This window comes from Budorcas taxicolor, chromosome 4, assembly GCF_023091745.1.
Source record: "Budorcas taxicolor isolate Tak-1 chromosome 4, Takin1.1, whole genome shotgun sequence".
NCBI classification, from domain to species: Eukaryota; Metazoa; Chordata; class Mammalia; order Artiodactyla; family Bovidae; genus Budorcas; species Budorcas taxicolor.
In genome coordinates this window covers 75231357-75248725 of record NC_068913.1, presented here as the reverse complement: position 1 = coordinate 75248725, position 17369 = coordinate 75231357, and the positions used below count along the sequence as shown (strand labels likewise).

Genomic DNA, 17369 nt, shown 5'->3' with positions numbered 1-17369 from the left:
GATGGATCAAAGAAAAGTTGCTGATTTTCAGGTTGTTCAATTTTTTTCCTGGTTATGTGGATTGGAGTGACAAGTTCCAAGTTCCATATATAATGAACTAGAAATTAGAGGTGCTTATTTATTTTTATATTTATAGAATACCCAGTTCTATATATATAGCACAAATGATTTTTGAACAAATGCCTAAAATAGTGAATTACTGAATGATTGCCATGACTATAGGAGAAAAACAATGAATTAAAAATGATTTACATATAAAATATTGATCCCCTTTCTATCCTCTGGATTTATCATTAACATATGTTTGCAGTGAGCTCAGGCCTGACCTACATCTCTGGAATATTTTAGCTATTTTATTATACTGAGTATTATTTTATTACCTAAATTGCCAGTAGTTAATTTATATTGTTATATGGAGAATCTCATCTAGAACCAGATATTTAAAATACAATACTACTCAACAGGTAAAAAGAATAATATTGTCACTTGTAAATTTTGAACAATGAGATAAAAGGTGCTATCATTAAACACTGCAGAATTAATTTCATGCAATACTCACTTAGTATGGAGCTGTCATAATACGCTAGAATATTGTGTTAGGAAGCTATAATGGAAGTTGAAAAAACTAAAAAATAAGCGAGGAAAATGGAACCTATGGATCTGCCAACACAAAAAGCATATGCATGTTTTAGAACCAAGACTCTGCCAGTTTTTCATGCTGTCTGAAATCTGACCTACATCAAAGTGATGTTGCTAAATTATCTTCATGAAGTAAAAGGCCAGTAGACGTTATGGCTCCAGGGACTGAAGAGCAGTAGCAAATTACTATTTTTTTTTCTCACTGCCTAGTCCAGGCCCAAGATTAAATTAAATGAGAGAGATTGTATTTAACCACAAAGTTATACAATAATCACTTCAGAGATAAAAGATACATTCGAGGTTTTTTTCAATTTACTTTCCATTTGATGAAAGAATTTCTCATACATTATTCTTAAAAAATCACAGTGGTAAAGAATCTTCCTGCCAGTGCAGTAGTTGCAGGGGACATGAGTTCAATCATTGGGCTGAGAAGATCCCTGGTGAAGAAAATGGCAACCTACTCCAGTAGTCTTGCCTGGAAAATCCAATGAACAGAGGAGCCTGGTGGGCTACAGTCCATGGGGTCACAAAGACTCAGACATGAAGACAGTAGGAATCTCCCTGGGAAAGCACACCTGATAAAATATGCCTCCATCAGCTCTATTGTGTACTTATGCTAGACATGGGTTAGGGGTTGTTGTGCATTTTTAAATTTAATTGTCACAGTACCTCTCTGAGAAATGTAGCATTGGTTCAGTTTTACTAATAAATAAAGGAGATAGTGGGGTGCATGGAAAGAAAGAGATTGAGAGAAAGGAAGGGAGGGAGGAAGGAAGGAGAGAGGGAGGAATGGAAGGAGAGTAGGAGGGAGGGAGAGAAGAAGAGGGTGGAAGGGACAGAGACAGGCAGGGAGGGGAAAGAAGATGTGCAACAAGGCAGACTAGACTGCTGAGATGAGGATAAGTTGACATTAATCTAGCAAACCCCTGCTATGAAAGTAGAAGTGGAAAAGCAGAGACTGGGACTAAAAACAAGAGAACTGGCTAAAGTACACAAGAATAAATGAGCCACCAGGCTCCTATCCTGTTCTGACAGATATCCTGTTCTGAGCAGGCCTGCTCTCTTGAGAAAGTGAACCAGGTAGAAATCTAGGTTTAGGAATATCTGATTCTGTGACTGGTGATGGAAGTAAAGTCTGATACTGTAAAGAGTAATATTGCATAGGAACCTGGAACGTTAGGTACATGAATCAAGGACAAATTGGAAGTGGTCAGACGGGAAACAAGAGTGAACATGGACATTTTAGGAATCAGTGAACTAAAATGGACTGGAATGGGTGAATTTAACTCAGATGACCATTATATCTACTACTGTGGGCAAGAATCCCTTAGAAGAAATGGAGTAGCCATCACAGTCAACAAGAGTCTGAAATGCAGTACTCGGATGCAGTCTCAAAAGTGACGGAATGATCTCTGTTCATTTCCAAGGCAAACCATTCAATATCACAGTAATCCAAGTCTCTGCCCTGACCAATAATGGTGAAGAAGCTGAAACTGAATGGCTCTATGAAGACCTATGGAGAAGGCAATGGCAACCCACTCCAGTACTCTTGCCTGGAAAATCCCATGGATGGAGGAGCATGGTAGGCTGCAGTCTATGGGGTCGCTAAGAGTCGGATATGACTGAGCGACTTCACTTTCACTTTTCACTTTCATGCATTGGAGAAGGAAATGGTAACCTACTCCAGTGTTCTTACCTGGAGAATTCGAGGGATGGGGGAGCCTGATGGACTGCCTTCTCTGGGACCACACAGAGTCAGACACGACTGAAGCGACTCAGCAGCAGCAGCATGAAGACCTATTTCATATCCTGAAAGATAATGCTGTAAAAGTGCTGCACTCAATATGCCAGCAAATTTGGAAAACTCAAGAGTGGCCACAGGACTGGAAAACATCAGTTTTCACTCCAATCCCAAAGAAAGGCTATGCCAAAGAATGCTTAAACTACTGCACAATTGCACTCACATCACACTGGTAAAGGAATGCTCTGAATTTTCCAAGCCAGGCTTCAGCAATATGTGAACCATGAACTTCCAGAGGTTCAAGCTGGTTTTAGAAAAGGCAGAGGAAACCAGAGATATAATTGCTAACATCTGCTGGATTATGGAAAAAGCAACAGAGTTCCAGGAAAACATCTATTTCTGCTTTATTGACTATGCCAAAGCCTTTAACTGTGTGGATCACAATAAACTATGGAAAATTCTGAAAGAGATGGGAATACCAGACCACCTGACCTGCCTCTTGAGAAACCTATATGCAGGTCAGGAAGCAACAGTTAGAACTGAACATGGAACAACAGACTGGTTCCAAATAGAAAAAGAAGTACATCAAGGCTGTGTATTGTCACCTTGCTTATTTAACTTATATGCAGAGTACATCATGAGAAATGCTGGGCTGGAAGAAGCATAAGCTGGAATCAAGATTGCCAGAAGAAATATCAATAACCTCAGATATGCAGATGACACCACCCTTATGGCAGAAAGTGATGAGGAACTAAAAAGCCTCTTGGTGAAACTGAAAGAGGAGAGTGAAAAAGTGGGCTTAAAGCTCAACATTCAGAAAACCAAGATCATGACATCTGGTCCCATCACTTCATGGGAAATAGATGGGGAAACAGTGGAAACAGTGTCAGACTTTATTTTTGGGGGCTCCAAAATCACTGCAGATGGTGACTGCAGCCATGAAATTAAAAGACGCTTACTCCTTGGAAGGAAAGTTATGACTAACCTAGATAGCATACTGAAAAGCAGAGACATTACTTTGCCAACAAAGGTCCATCTAGTCAAGGCTATGGTTTTTCCAATGGTCATGTATGGATGTGAGAGTTGGAATGTGAAGAAAGCTGAGCGCTGAAGAATTGATGCTTTTGAACTGTGGTGTTGGAGAAGACTCTTGAGAGTCCCTTGGTCTGCAAGGAGATCCAACCAGTCAATCCTCAAAGAAATCAGTCCTGGGTGTTCACTCGAAGGACTGATGCTGAGGCTCAAACTCCAATACTTTGGCCACATCATGCAAAGGATTGACTCATTGGAAAAGACTCATGCTGGGAGGGATGGGGGGCAGGAGGAAAAGGGGATGACAGAGGATGAGATGGCTGAATGGTATCACTGACCCGATGGACATGAGTCGGAGTGAACTCCGGGAGTTGGTGATAGACAGGGGGCCTGGTATGCTGCGATTCATGGGGTCGCAAAGAGTTGGACATGACTGAGTGAGTGAACTGAACTGAACTGATGAAGACCTACATGACCATCTAGAACTAACACCCCCAAAATATGTACTTTTCATTATAGGGGACTGGAATGCAAAAGTAGGAAATCAAGAAACACCTGGAGTACAGGCAAATTTTGCCTTAGAGTAAGAATGAAGCAGGGCAAAGACTATTGACTTTTACAAGACAATGCACTGGTCACAGCAAACACCCTCTTCCAACAACACAAGAGAAGACTTTACACATGGATATCACCAGATGGTCAATACCACAATCAGATTGATTATATACTTTGCAGCCAAAATGGAGAAGCTCTATAGTGTCAGCAAAAACAAGACCAGGAGCTGACTGTGGCTCAGATCATGAACTCCTTATTGCCAAATGCATACTGAAATTGAAGAAAGTAGGGAAAACCACTAGACCATTCAGGTATGACCTAAATTATGAATATAGAGTGGGAGTGCCTAAAGAACTATGGATGGAGGTTCATGACATTGTATAGGAAGCAGTGATCAAGACTATCCTCATGAAAAAGAAATGCAAAATGGCAAAATGTCTGAGGAGGCCTTACAAATAGCTCTGAAAAGAAGAGAAGTGAAAGGCAAGGGAGACAAGGAAAGATATACCCATTTGAATGCAAAGTTCCAAACAATAGCAAGGAGATATAAGAAAGCCTTCCTCAGTGATCAATGCAAAGAAATAGAGGAAAACAATAGAATGGGAAAGACTAGAGATCTCTTCAAGAAAATTAGAGATACCAAGGGAACATTTCATGCAAAGATGCACAAAATAAAGAACAGAAATGGTATGGATCTAATAGACACAGAAGATATTAAGAAGAGGTGTCAAGAAAACACAGAAGAACTATATAAAAAATGATGATGTTGTGATCATTCACTTGGAGCCAGACATCCTGGACTGTGAAGTCAAGTAGGCCTTAGAAAGCTTCATTATAAACAAAGCTAGTGGAAGGATGAAATTCCAGTTGAGCTATTTCAAATCCTAAAAGATGATGCTGTGAAAGTGCTACACTCAATATGCCAGCAAATTTGGAAAACTCAGCAGTGGCCACAGGACTGGAAAAGGGCAGGTTTCATTTCAGTCCCAAAGAAAGGCAATGCAAAAGAATGCTCAAACTACCGCACAATTGCACTCATCTCACATGCTAGTAAAGTAATGCTCAAAATTCTTCAAGCCAGGCTTCAGCAATACATGAACCATGAACTTCCAGATGTTCAAGCTGGTTTTAGAAAAGGCAGAGGAACCACAGATCAAATTGCCAACATCTGCTGGATGATCAAAAAGGCAAGATAGTTCCAGAAAAACATCTATTTCTGCTTTATTGACTATGCGAAAGCCTTTGACTGTGTGGATCACAATAAACTGTGGAGAATTCTGAAAGAGTTGGAAATACCAGACCAACTGACCTGCCTCTTGAGAAATCTGTATACAGGTTAGGAAGCAACAGTTAGAACCGGACATAGAACAACAGACTGGTTCTAAATTGGGAAAGGAGTACGTCAAGGCTATATATTGTCACTCTGCTTATTTAACTTATATATAGGGTACGTCATGAGAAATGCTGGGCTGGATGAAGCACAGGCTGGAATCAAGATTGCCAGGAGAAATATCAGTCACCTCAGATATGCAGATGACACCATCCTTATGGCAGAAAGTGAAGAAGAACTAAAGAACCTCTTGATGAAAGTGAAAGAGGAGAGTGAAAAAGTGGGCTTAAAGCTCAAGATTCAGAAAATGAAGATCATGGCATCTGGTCCCATCACTTCATGGCAAGTAGATGGGGAAACAGTGGAAACAGTGTCAGACTTTGTGTTTTTGGGCCTCCAAAATCACTGAAGATTGTGACTGTAGTCATGAAATTAAAAGGTGCTTGCTACTTGGAAGAAAAGTTATGACCAACATAGACAGCATTTTAAAAAGCAGAGACATTACTTTGCCAACAAAGGCCCATCTAGTCAAAGCTATGGTTTTTCCAGTAGTCACATATGGATGTGAGAGTTGGACTATAAAGAGAGCTGAGCACCAAAGAATTGATGCTTTTGAACTGTGGTGTTGGAGAAGACTCTTGAGAGTCCCTTGGACTGCAAGGAGATCAAACCATCCATCCTAAAGGAAATTAGTCCTGAATATTCATTGGAAAGACTGATGCTGAAGCTGAAACTCCAATACTTTGGCCACCTGATGTGAAGAACTGACTCATCTTAGAGACCTTGATGCTGGGAAAGTTTGAAGGCAGGAGGAAAAGGGGATGACAGAGGATGACATGGTTGAATGGCATCACTGACTCAATGGATATGAGCTTGAGTAAACCCCAGGAGTTGGTGATGGACAGGGCGTCCTAGCATGCTGCAGTCCATGGAGTCACAGAGTTGGACACGACTGAGTGCCTGAACTGAACTGAACTGGTACCTCCTAGCAGCCACTATGAAAATGTTTGGTATAAAATAAAATGAGGAAGAGTAAAGTCTATAAGGTTCTGAAAGGAAGAATTAGGATCCAATTGACACATAACTTTTCAGGAGCAACACTAAAGGCTAAAAGCCAGTTGAAATGTAAATAAAATGTAAGTGTAGAATAAACACATTTATATTTACTGATAGACAAGGGCCGTAAAATTTTACCTTGTGAGTACGCGCTCAGGAAGGTTCTGCAAAGTAGGTTCCACCAAAAGGAGGAAATATGATATAGAAAGTCATGAGATCAAGGAAACAAGGAGTATAATCTAGGAGAGAAACAAAAGCATTCATAGGATGGTGACAAAGAGAAGTCCTGAAAGAAGATCTGTGCAGATCTGGAGAGCAAACTGGTAACACTGGAGCAGAAAGACAGAGGACTTTGTCCAAAAGGGGAGGGGCTGGGCTAGGACTGATTGACCTATTATTTCATTTATCTGATATTTTGTAATGATACTTTTTTCCTATTTATGGTAGATAGGTAAGAGATGAATTAGAAATAGGCAGAGACTTTAAATAATGAAGCACATTTAAGAATAAGGCAGTTTCTAACTCCAGCAATAAAATAAGTGTAAAAGAAAGAAAATATGATCGTAAAGTACCTTATGAAGATCAAATAAAAAATATTTACAAGTCACAATGACATAAATACTGAGCACTGTATTAACACAATAAAATATAAGTCCTACGGATTGATAAGATATAAACAAAAACATAGGAGGCAGATTAATATGTGTAATATAATCATAATTATGTCTATCTTTTATATGAGCTTATGATTTGATAATAAGCATTTAGAAACTTCTGGACCAAATTGCAATTAAGTACTATTACTCAATGTTCCGTATTTATGTATTCCTTAATTTTTAAAATGAACAAGTATCCAAGCATTCCTTTTAAGAATTCATTTCATATAAAATATAGATCCAAATGTGATTTTAAATTGTACACAGAACTTTGGTTTATGTGTATCATAATTCAGCTACTCTCTTCTCACTCTATGTTTAGATTGCTTTTGGTATTTTTCTATTTTATATAACCTTGTGTATAAGTCTTTGACATTAATGTGATTATTTTTCTAGAATATATGCCAGATGGAAATGTTAATAGGAAAAATTCACATTTTAAGTCTTTTGATAAATAATCCAAAGCTGAACATCAAAGATTGAAACAATTTATATCCCCCGAGCAATGTTTTATAGTTTCTAGTGTCTTACATCATGTCAACAGTGGGTAGTAAAATTCTACTTTCATATTTGACATATTTTTTTGAAAACTCTCCAAATTTGTATTTATCTGATCACAAGTGATATAAGATCATGTGTTCACATGTTGCAAGCCATGGACAATCTTCTAGAGGTACCCTTCTCCCTTCCTTTCCTTGTCACTGCTGTAAATACTTCAGTCATCTCTCAGGCTCCCTTCTGACTGCAGAACTGAGCTCGCTTACCTTCCAATCCTAATTTTAGGTTTTGTCTTCTAAATCACAAATCTGATACTATCATTTGCTTACTTAAAAGCCCATGGAGACTAGTAATTTCCCACAGAGTAAAGTCTAAAAGTCTTAGAGCAGAACACTACATCAGCATTAATATGGGTCCAGGTATTTTCTTAAATTGTAAAAATGTATTTTCATGACAGCCTTTTCTTAACAATTATAAAGAACTTGTGATGTTGCTCACTACATTCACATTACTTACCTAAGGAGTGATTAAGGGTAATATCACAAAGATGGTGACATAGGTCATTCTTGACTTTGTTCCCTCTGGTGAGAACAGCTAATAACTATCCAAGAACAAGACATCACTGAGAAAATCCTAGAATAAAGAGGTGAGGTTAAAGCACCCCTTGCATCATGGAGACCATGACGCTGAATTGCAAGGTGAGAGAAGCAGTTACACATGGATATTACTGTCCCTTCCCCAGGAGGCCAGTGAATCCATGTGGATGGGTCTCCCCTCAGTCTTCAGGTTCTCCGGTGAGCAAGGGGAATCCAGGGTGGATAGCCAACCCCTACCCCCAACACTGTGTGTCACTTTGTGGGAGCCCTTTCCTTGATCTTGCCCCAGACTGCAAGGGAATCTGTAGGGCTCGACCACTGGGAATCTTATGACAGAGAAGGGAGGTGGAGGGTCTTAAAACAGCAAGCACTTGGACTTGGCAGACTGAGTTCATACCTACAGTGCCCAAGTAGAAATCCCAACCAGCAACAAAGTGAAAAGATAACCGATGAAATGGGAAAAACATTTTCAAGTTATCTATCTGATAAGGGATTAATATCTAAAATATATGAAGAACTCATGTAACTTAGTAAAAAGCTCAATAACATCTACTGTGGCTATCATTTCACAATGTATGTAAATCAAATCATCATGCTGTAACCTAAAACTCATACCCATTGATGTACAACAATTAACAGAAAAAAAAAGCTGTGATTAATCAACGATGTGTGACTATATTGATGTAGGACCGAGTAGCATGATAAATTCTAGAAACTCACTTATTCAACTACTCATTCACTAAAAAATTTGTATTAAGGCTTTCCTATGTGTTAGACCTGCTCTAATTGCAGAAGTACAGGGATACATAGCCAACAGAGACAACAATGCCTCGCTCTTCTCTTTGTGACGTTAACAGCAGGGAACAGGGTAAGGAGCAGAAATTTCAAAAGGTAAATTTTTTTTTCTTTTTAAAAGAGTATTAAACAATAGTGTGCTGGTATATCAAGTCTATGGAAAAATCAAATGAACTATATAAAGCCCTATTTGTATGTTTGTGGATCTCCTAACATGGATAATTTCAAGCTACCAATGGTTTAAGAACCAGTTCACAAGATTCTTAAATATTAGACAGTTGGCTCTGGAGAGCCAGTATAAGTTGATTCCAACCCATTGACAATACCAATAAGGGTATTAGAATTTCGAGAACTGGCAACTGACTACCAAAGAAAAACCCTGCATAACAGATGTCACTGAGCCAAGGTACAAATGAAGAGAGTAATCAGAAATTTGAAAATCATCTGAAAGAAAATTTCTGGAAGAAAGTGATATGACAAGTGCACTAAGGCAGGAAACCACTTAGCACATCTGAAAAACAAAGCCAGAACATAGATTTTTCCTGTCAATGTATGGCAAAACCAATATAGTACTGTAAAGGAAAAAAATATAAATAAATAAATAAAAATTAAAAATTAATAATAAATTGATTTTTCAGTTGGGAGGTAACCTTAAGATTAAAAAGCCTCTATAGGGTGAAACCAGTATTTTGGAAAAGTTGAATTATGATCCAGAAGCAATTATAAGACCAGTCTTGGTTCTTTTATACTTCTTTGCTAATAGAGTTTCTACTTACTGGTGGGTAATTCTTGGGTGAGAGGGCTGTGGGTCAGGTATAGGAATTTAAAATCTACCAGAAACCTGAGGTTATAGAATGCAAAATACGGCAGGAAATAAGTGTGATTCTGTTTTACCAACATTTATGGTTCTGAGAGTGTTCATTCTAGACACTATAATTTGTATTTCTTCTTTAATCTTACAAACCATACAAATCAAATATACTTTTAAATGCTGTTGCCATATTAAGATGAGTAGTAGTTTAAATATGATATAATGAAATGCATCATTGAGCAGTATTTGGATAAAACATAAATCAAATTATAGGAACAATGCAAGGGTAATTAAATTGAATTCATTTAGCATCTTTGAGAATCTTTTCCACTTGGAGTCAAGATGAAAAGAGATAATTTTGTTTTGCTTATTTTATCTGCAGCAAGTAAAGATGGAGGAAAATCTGAAACAGTAATTTAAGAATGACTCAGTTGGAGTTCAAATCCAAGCTTGAGACGTGAAGAACTACTCCTGAGTGAAAATAAATCCTATTGTGAAGAAAATGAAGATTAGTAGGATTAAATGTCACATGTGGAGGATCTAAAAGTGGATTTTTTTTTTTTTATTACTGAAGATATATTTACGGGTTAATTGTATGGAGATCCGGCTCATTTGTTTTCTCTAAACTGAGATGAGTCAGAATGTCTCTGGGGCAGAAGAAACTTGTATTGCTTCTGAGAATGTGTATTATTTGTTTCAGTATTATGCATTTGCAGCTAACAGTCCCCCCCCCAAAAAATAAGATTATAATTTGATATTCTCAGAAGGAATTACTTGTTACTGACATGGTAGTTGTATTAATAGTTACAATACTTTCTTTATCCAAGCAATTATAATTTGTATACACATTCAAATTGCTTTAGTATTAATGCCCAGTATTTCACAGAAAATTTTAATAAGTTCAAGGCAATAGCTAAAAAAATCATTATTTTCAAAAACTTGAGTTACGTATAGAACATGATTGTCAAATCTAGAAATTCATTTTTTATTGTTGAAGAAATAGAAAAAAATAGCTTTGTAATTATTGATAAGCTTTTTCTAAAAGAAGCATATCTCAATTTTTATTAAATTATAGAAAACATTATTTGGAGAAGGTAATGGCAACCCATGCCAGTACTCTTGCCTGGAAAATCCCATGGACAGAGGAGGCTCATAGGGTGCAGTCCATGGGGGCGCTAAGAGTTAGACACGACTGAGCGACTTCACTTTCACTCTTCACTTTCATTCATTGGGGAAGGAAATGGCAACCCACTCCAGTGTTCTTGCCTTGAGAATCCCAGGGATGGAGAAGCCTGGTGGGCTGCCTTCTATGGGGTCGCACAGAGTCAGACATGACTGGAGACTTAGTAGCAACAGCAACGGCGGCAGAAAACATTATTAAATGTCCAATGGAATTAGTTCAAAGCTATGAGTCCCAGATTATTTTACTTCATTCTTAAAAGTTATGTGTTAACTTCAGTTCAGTTCAGTTCACTCTGTCATGTCCGGCTCTTTGCGACCCCATGAGCTGCAGCACGCCAGGCCTCCCTGTCCATCACCAACTCCTGGAGCCTACCCAAACTCATGTCCATTGAATCCGTGATGCCATCCAATCATCTCATTCTCCATCGTCCCCTTATACTCCTGCCCTCAATCTTTCCCAGCATCAGGGTCTTTTCAAATGAGTCAGCTCTTCGCGTCAGGTGGCCAAAGTGTTGGAGATTCAGCTTCAACATCAGTCCTTCCAATGAACACCCAGGACTGATCTCCTTGAGGATTGATTGGTTGGATCTCCTTGCAGTCCAAGGGACTCTCAAGAGTCTTCTCCAACAGCACAGTTCAAAAGCATCAATTCTTCGGTGCTCAGCTTTTTCATAGTATAACTCTCACATCCATACATGACTACTGAAAAAACCATAGCCTTAACTAGATGGACCTTTGTTGGCAAAGTAATGTCTCTGCTTTTTTAATATGGTGGCTAGGCTGGTCACAACTTTTCTTCCAAGGAGTAAGCATCTTTTAATTTCATGGCTGTAGTCACCATCTGCAGTGATTTTGGAGCCCCCCAAAATAAATTATCTCATTGTTTCCACTGTTTCCCTATCTATTTCCCATGAAGTGATGGGACCAAATGCTATGATCTTAGTTTTCTGAATGTTAAGGTTTAAGCCAAATCTTTCATTCTCCTCTTTCACTTTCATCAAGAGGCTCTTTAGTTCTTCTTCACTTTCTGCCGTAAGGGTGGTGTCATCTGCATATCAGAGGTTATTGATATTTCTCGCAACAATCTTTATTCCAGCTTGTGCTTCATCTAGCCCAGCATTTCTCATGATGCACTCTATTTATAAATTAAATAAGCAGGGTGACATTATACAGCCTTGGCATACTCCTTTCCCGATTTAGAACCAGTCTGGTGTTCCATGTCCAGTTCTAACTATTGTTTCCTGACTTGCACACAGATTCTCAAGAGGCAGGTCAGTTGGTCTGGTAATCCCATCTCTTTTAGAATTTTCCACAATTTACTGTGACCCACATAGTCAAAGGCTTTGGCATAGTCAATAAAGCAGAAATAGATGTTTTTCTGGAACTCTCTTGCTTTTTCCATGATCCAGCAGATGTTGGCAATTTGATCTCTGGTTCCTCTGCCTTTTTTAAAACCAGCTTGAACATTTGGAAGTTCATGGGTCACATATTGCTGAAGCCTGACTTGGAGAAGTTGAGCATTACTTTACTAGCGTGTGAGATGAGTGCATTTGTGCAGTAGTTTGAGCATTCTTTGGCATTGCCTTTCTTTAGGTTTGGAATGAAAACTGACCTTTTCCAGTCCTGTGGCCACTGCTGGGTTTCCAAATTTGCTGGCATATTGAGTGTAGCACTTTCACAGCATCATCTTTTAGGATTTGAAATAGCTCATCTGGGATTCCATCACCTCCACTCACTTTGTTTGTAGTGGTACTTCCTAAGGTCCACTTGACTTCACATTCCAGAATGTCTGGCTCTAGGTGTGTGATCACACCATTGTCATTAACTGGGGTGTGAAGATCTTTTTGTACAGTTTTTCTATGTATTCTTGCCACTTCTTCTTAATATCTTCTGCGTCTGTCAGGTCCATACAATTTCTCTCCTTTATTGAGCCCATCTTTGCATGAAATGTTCCCTTGGTATCTCTAATTTTCTTGAAGAGATCTCTAGTCTTTCCCATTCTATTGTTTTCCTCTATTTCTTTGCATTGATCACTGAGGAAGGCTTTCTTATGTCTCCTTGCTATTCTTTGGAACTCTGCATTCAAATGCGTATATCTGTCCTTTTCTCCTTTGCTTCTCTTCTTTTCTCAGCTACATTTTAAGACCTCCTCAGACAGCCATTTTGCTTTTTTGCATTTCTTTTTCCTGGGGTTAGTCTTGATCCCTATCTCCTGTACAATGTCATGAACCTCTGTCCATAGTTCATCAGGCACACTGTCTATCAGATCTAGTCCTTTAAATCTATTTGTCCCTTCCACTGTATAATCATAAGTGTTAACTTACTTCTCTATAATTACAATAAATCTGTGAATAATATGATCTTTGCAATAAAGTGAATTAAACACATAGAACTGCTATTTAGATACAAGGAGACATAAATGCTTTAGAAATCACTTATTAAACTGCAAGATCCTGAGTAATTATAAATGAGAGAAGGAAAGTAGAGAGGGTTACCCTGCCAACAGTAGAGGCCAGATATTTACTCTGAATCCCCATGAAAATAAAATTAAGGCAACTCTTCCTGTTAGTTAGGCTAGAAAATACTCCCATCCAAAACCCTACTACCGTTATTATAATCAGCATCACAATCAAGAAGAGCTCCTACTGAAGCAAGAACCAAATAGACATATTTAGCTTTGGAATTTGAAAAAAAAAAAAAAAGGTTTTTGCATATTTTACTTTGTGCATACTTCCTATTTTCTGTATCTAAAATTGTTTCATTTAAAAGGTAAATTGTAAACTCAGCTTCATTTAGAGTTCAGGTAATTTTCAAAATATTTTGGACCAAAATAAATCTTTAGATGGGAGTATTTCAGTATTGATCTAAGAAAGTAGTCTTATGAGGTCTGTGGTAAATTATTTCAGTGTTACCCAAAGTGGGCAGCAAGTACAAAATTCTGCACAATATTAATGATCCTTTGATCAGAAGGAATTTAGAAAATGCTGTTAAGTCAGCTTGCCATGAAATCTCAGCTTTTTTCATATCAAGATGTAAGTTATCAATCTGTGTATTAAATCTACTGAAGCATATGTTGAAATACAGCCATAAGACAGGAGGGGATCCCAGACAGAGGGAAGATTATGAGCCAATATGAGCAGGTGGAAAAGCATAATGAATCTTTTAAGAAATAGGAAAATTCTGGGTTTGGAGGAGATAAATCTGGAAATAGATGCCAGAGCCAAACTGTGGGTATCTTGAATGACAAACTAAGTAATTCAGACTTTTACAAAATGTCAGCCAGCAGTCATTGAAGATTTCCAAGGGGAGTGATTGAATAAATGTAAGAGTTTGGAAAGATCAATCTAGCTGTTAATGGATAGGTCAGTGTAGAACATGGAAAATACTAGAAGCAGAGAGTCCAGTTAGAAGCCTCTAGCAAAGAATCAGGAGTGAGATTAACATAGATGGTGGAAAGAGAATGCAAAGGGAAGGTGGAGAATGAGGTCTATTGCAAGAGAAGAATGGGAGAAATGAAGGAGAGCATCAAAGATGTTTAAAGTCCCCAAGACACTGAGGATGACTTTAGTGATCACAATGTATCCTTTTGCAGTTTCTTTATGTGTGGGTCATGCTTTATAACTGCCCCCATGCCTTTCTACAATAAAGGTAACTTTCCATTCTTAGTTGGTTAACATGGCTAACTTCTAATTCATTTTTAGGATTTCTATTTCATTTGTCAACTCATCATTCCTAAATAATTTTTATATGTTCTCTTAGTATCCTAGATAATAATTTCTCTAATATTGAATCTTTGCAACCGCATGGACTGTAGCCTACTAAACTACTCTGTCCATGGATTTTTCCAGGTAAGATATTAGGCCTCCTGAAATTAGGGATCAAAATTTTCCACTGGCTATAATCAGCACAAAAGCAAATAATGGACACTCAATCACTGCTTGAACAAGGAGCATGCCTAGGAATGTTAGAAAGCTAGGACTCTTAAAAAAAGAAGAAATGGGGAAATAGATGGAATATAAGCACTGAGGAAGTGTTGTTTTATAAAAATGTGAGAAAGACAATAGGAATAAAATTAAGGAAAGTGATTAAAAAAAGGACCTGATGAGGCAGAATTCCAGAGTGAAAGGCAGGCTGTAGAAGGCAGATCAAGTGTGGACAATTCACCCTCCTGTAGTCCAATACTTTCTACAAAGGAGGCCTTGTACTCCTCCATTTCCTCACCTTAGCTCCTTGTGTTTCCGCTCTCAAGAATGCTATCCCATCTTGAATCTCTTTTTCCATATTTACTTGTATATATCTAAAACACTGATCAAATATCACTGTCCCATGAGACCTTCCATGGTCACTTATTTCTCCACATCTCCAGAATAAATTTTTTTCTTAAAATGCAGCCTGAAGCACTCCTACATAAAATTCACTTTGGGTGATGCTTTTGGGAAATTTGTCTTTATAGATATATTTTATCTAATAAAGGACACAAAGATAATATAATCATTTTGCAGCTCCAAATAAAGTAGTAGATTTAAGCAAAATGTAGGTGGGGTAAGATCATGGCAATTGTACCTAAACCCACTGATCAAACTGCAAGTCATAGAAAGAAAGAAAACTTGATCTCATATACTTCCTTATGGAAAGATACAACACACTCTCTACTATGTTTTTGCCAAGAAACCAGCATTTGACCAGGTTTTATCTGTAACAATCAGTTTAAAGGAAATACAGAAGACAGAAAAAATGTGAAAAGACAACACTGAGTTGTATTCAGCAAAATCTCAAATGTGTGAAGCAATCCTATTTTTCAACAAACAAATTGCAAGGAGCACAATTTAAAGGGGGAGTGGAAAACCCATAGTTTAAATAAATATTAAAAGAAACTTAAAGATGTATCAGCTAAAATTGTGATACATTTGGATTTCAACGAACCCAAATTTACAAATCATTTATGAGACAAATGACCTATGAACACTGTTAACTTTTAGGCATGATGATGGCTATGTTGTTTAAGCATTATTAAACATCTTGAAGTATTTTCACATGAAATGATACGATATCTGGAGTTTGCTTCAAAATAATCCAAGGTGGTGGCAGGTGTGAGGAGTAAATTGTGGTATTGTGAATGCAACAAGACAGATCATTGTTGGAGTTGGATGGTAGTCACATACTTCATTTATAAATATATATTTGAAAAATTATATTTTGTATCATTTTAAAATACAAGTTCCTGAGCCCTATCTTAGAACTACTGAGTTAGAATAGCTAAAGGAGAATCCAGAAATCTGCATTGTTAACAGGTTCCAAAGTGATGATTACACAGACTAAGATTTGGAAATCTCAATCCTGAACAATGATTCCTGTCGTTCTTGTTCTTGTCAGAGACATCCAGTCAATTACATATTCATGCTCTAGTTTGAAGGATATTAATTGAAACTGTAAATGCCATATATTTTATATGTACTCAATACATATTAGTGATGTTATTCAAAATATTTATTGCTTTTCACTCTGAATAAATATTGTAGATCTAGATTATACAAGATTTACCCATATATTCCATGATATTAGGATTGTGCAACTTCTCAGCTCTTGGCAATAATCCTATGGCCATATGGGATTTCTTTCTTAGTGGTGTTTGACACCTATAATTCCTAAAGTGCTAATGATCTCATACATCATGCAGCAATGATAAAATTTAACAGATGAGAATAATAACCTGCTCTTTCACAGACAAATGGAAAAAAGAGAATCTTAGCCTCTTGTGTAGAATATCAACACTGATTTTATTTATATATTTATATCTTCCATTACCCCTCAGCTTTGCCTTTGTCTGAGACTGTCTTTGTTAGCTCGTCTGCAATGATTCATTTATTAAGTAATCACTTTGATTTTCCTAAGGGGATATTCTTACGAAAAATATAACATTCTATTGAAAAAAATTTCCCCCAAAACTTAGTATTCCCTATACCTTGGAACTCAAAAAAATTCTATGCTACATCTTATCCTAATACTCGTCCCGTATTCTAGATCTGCCACTAAGTAGCTAGGTGGTTTTGAATCTGGCCCTATTTTTACTGAGTCCTGGTTTCCTCACACATGTAATCCTAAAATAAATGTCAATCTATTGGATCCTCTATTCTTTCTAGGAAAACGTATTTTACTTAATATTAAAACAAAAAACACAACTTTCGAGGAAAAAAACCTGGTGTAACATCTCAGCAACTTAGATGAGGATAAATAAGGCCAGTTGCAGATGTTGTATTCTGAAAGTAGAAATCCAGGAATATGAAGGTGATTTCCCACTTCAACTTACCTGCTTATGAGCATGGTCATAAGAATTAATATGATTGTCAAACTCCTGGTGTTTGTGGTACTGCTTGTCACATAACTCACAGTAAAAGTTTGCCTTTACATCTTCCAGGGCCTTTGCTGTGGACTTCTCCTTTTCTGGAAAATCCTTTGGAAAAAAAAAAAAGGCAAAAAT

General features: G+C 37.5%; 1 protein-coding gene across 1 annotated transcript in view; it reads right to left on the bottom strand.

Annotated features, from left to right (window-relative positions):
* Nucleotides 1-17369, bottom strand: part of ZNF804B (zinc finger protein 804B) — a 574892-nt gene that overhangs the window by 88255 nt on the left and 469268 nt on the right. The window contains exon 2 of the mRNA XM_052639097.1: nt 17199-17342. Within this exon, the coding sequence (XP_052495057.1) occupies nt 17199-17342 (144 nt within the window). The remainder of the gene's footprint in view (nt 1-17198; nt 17343-17369) is intronic.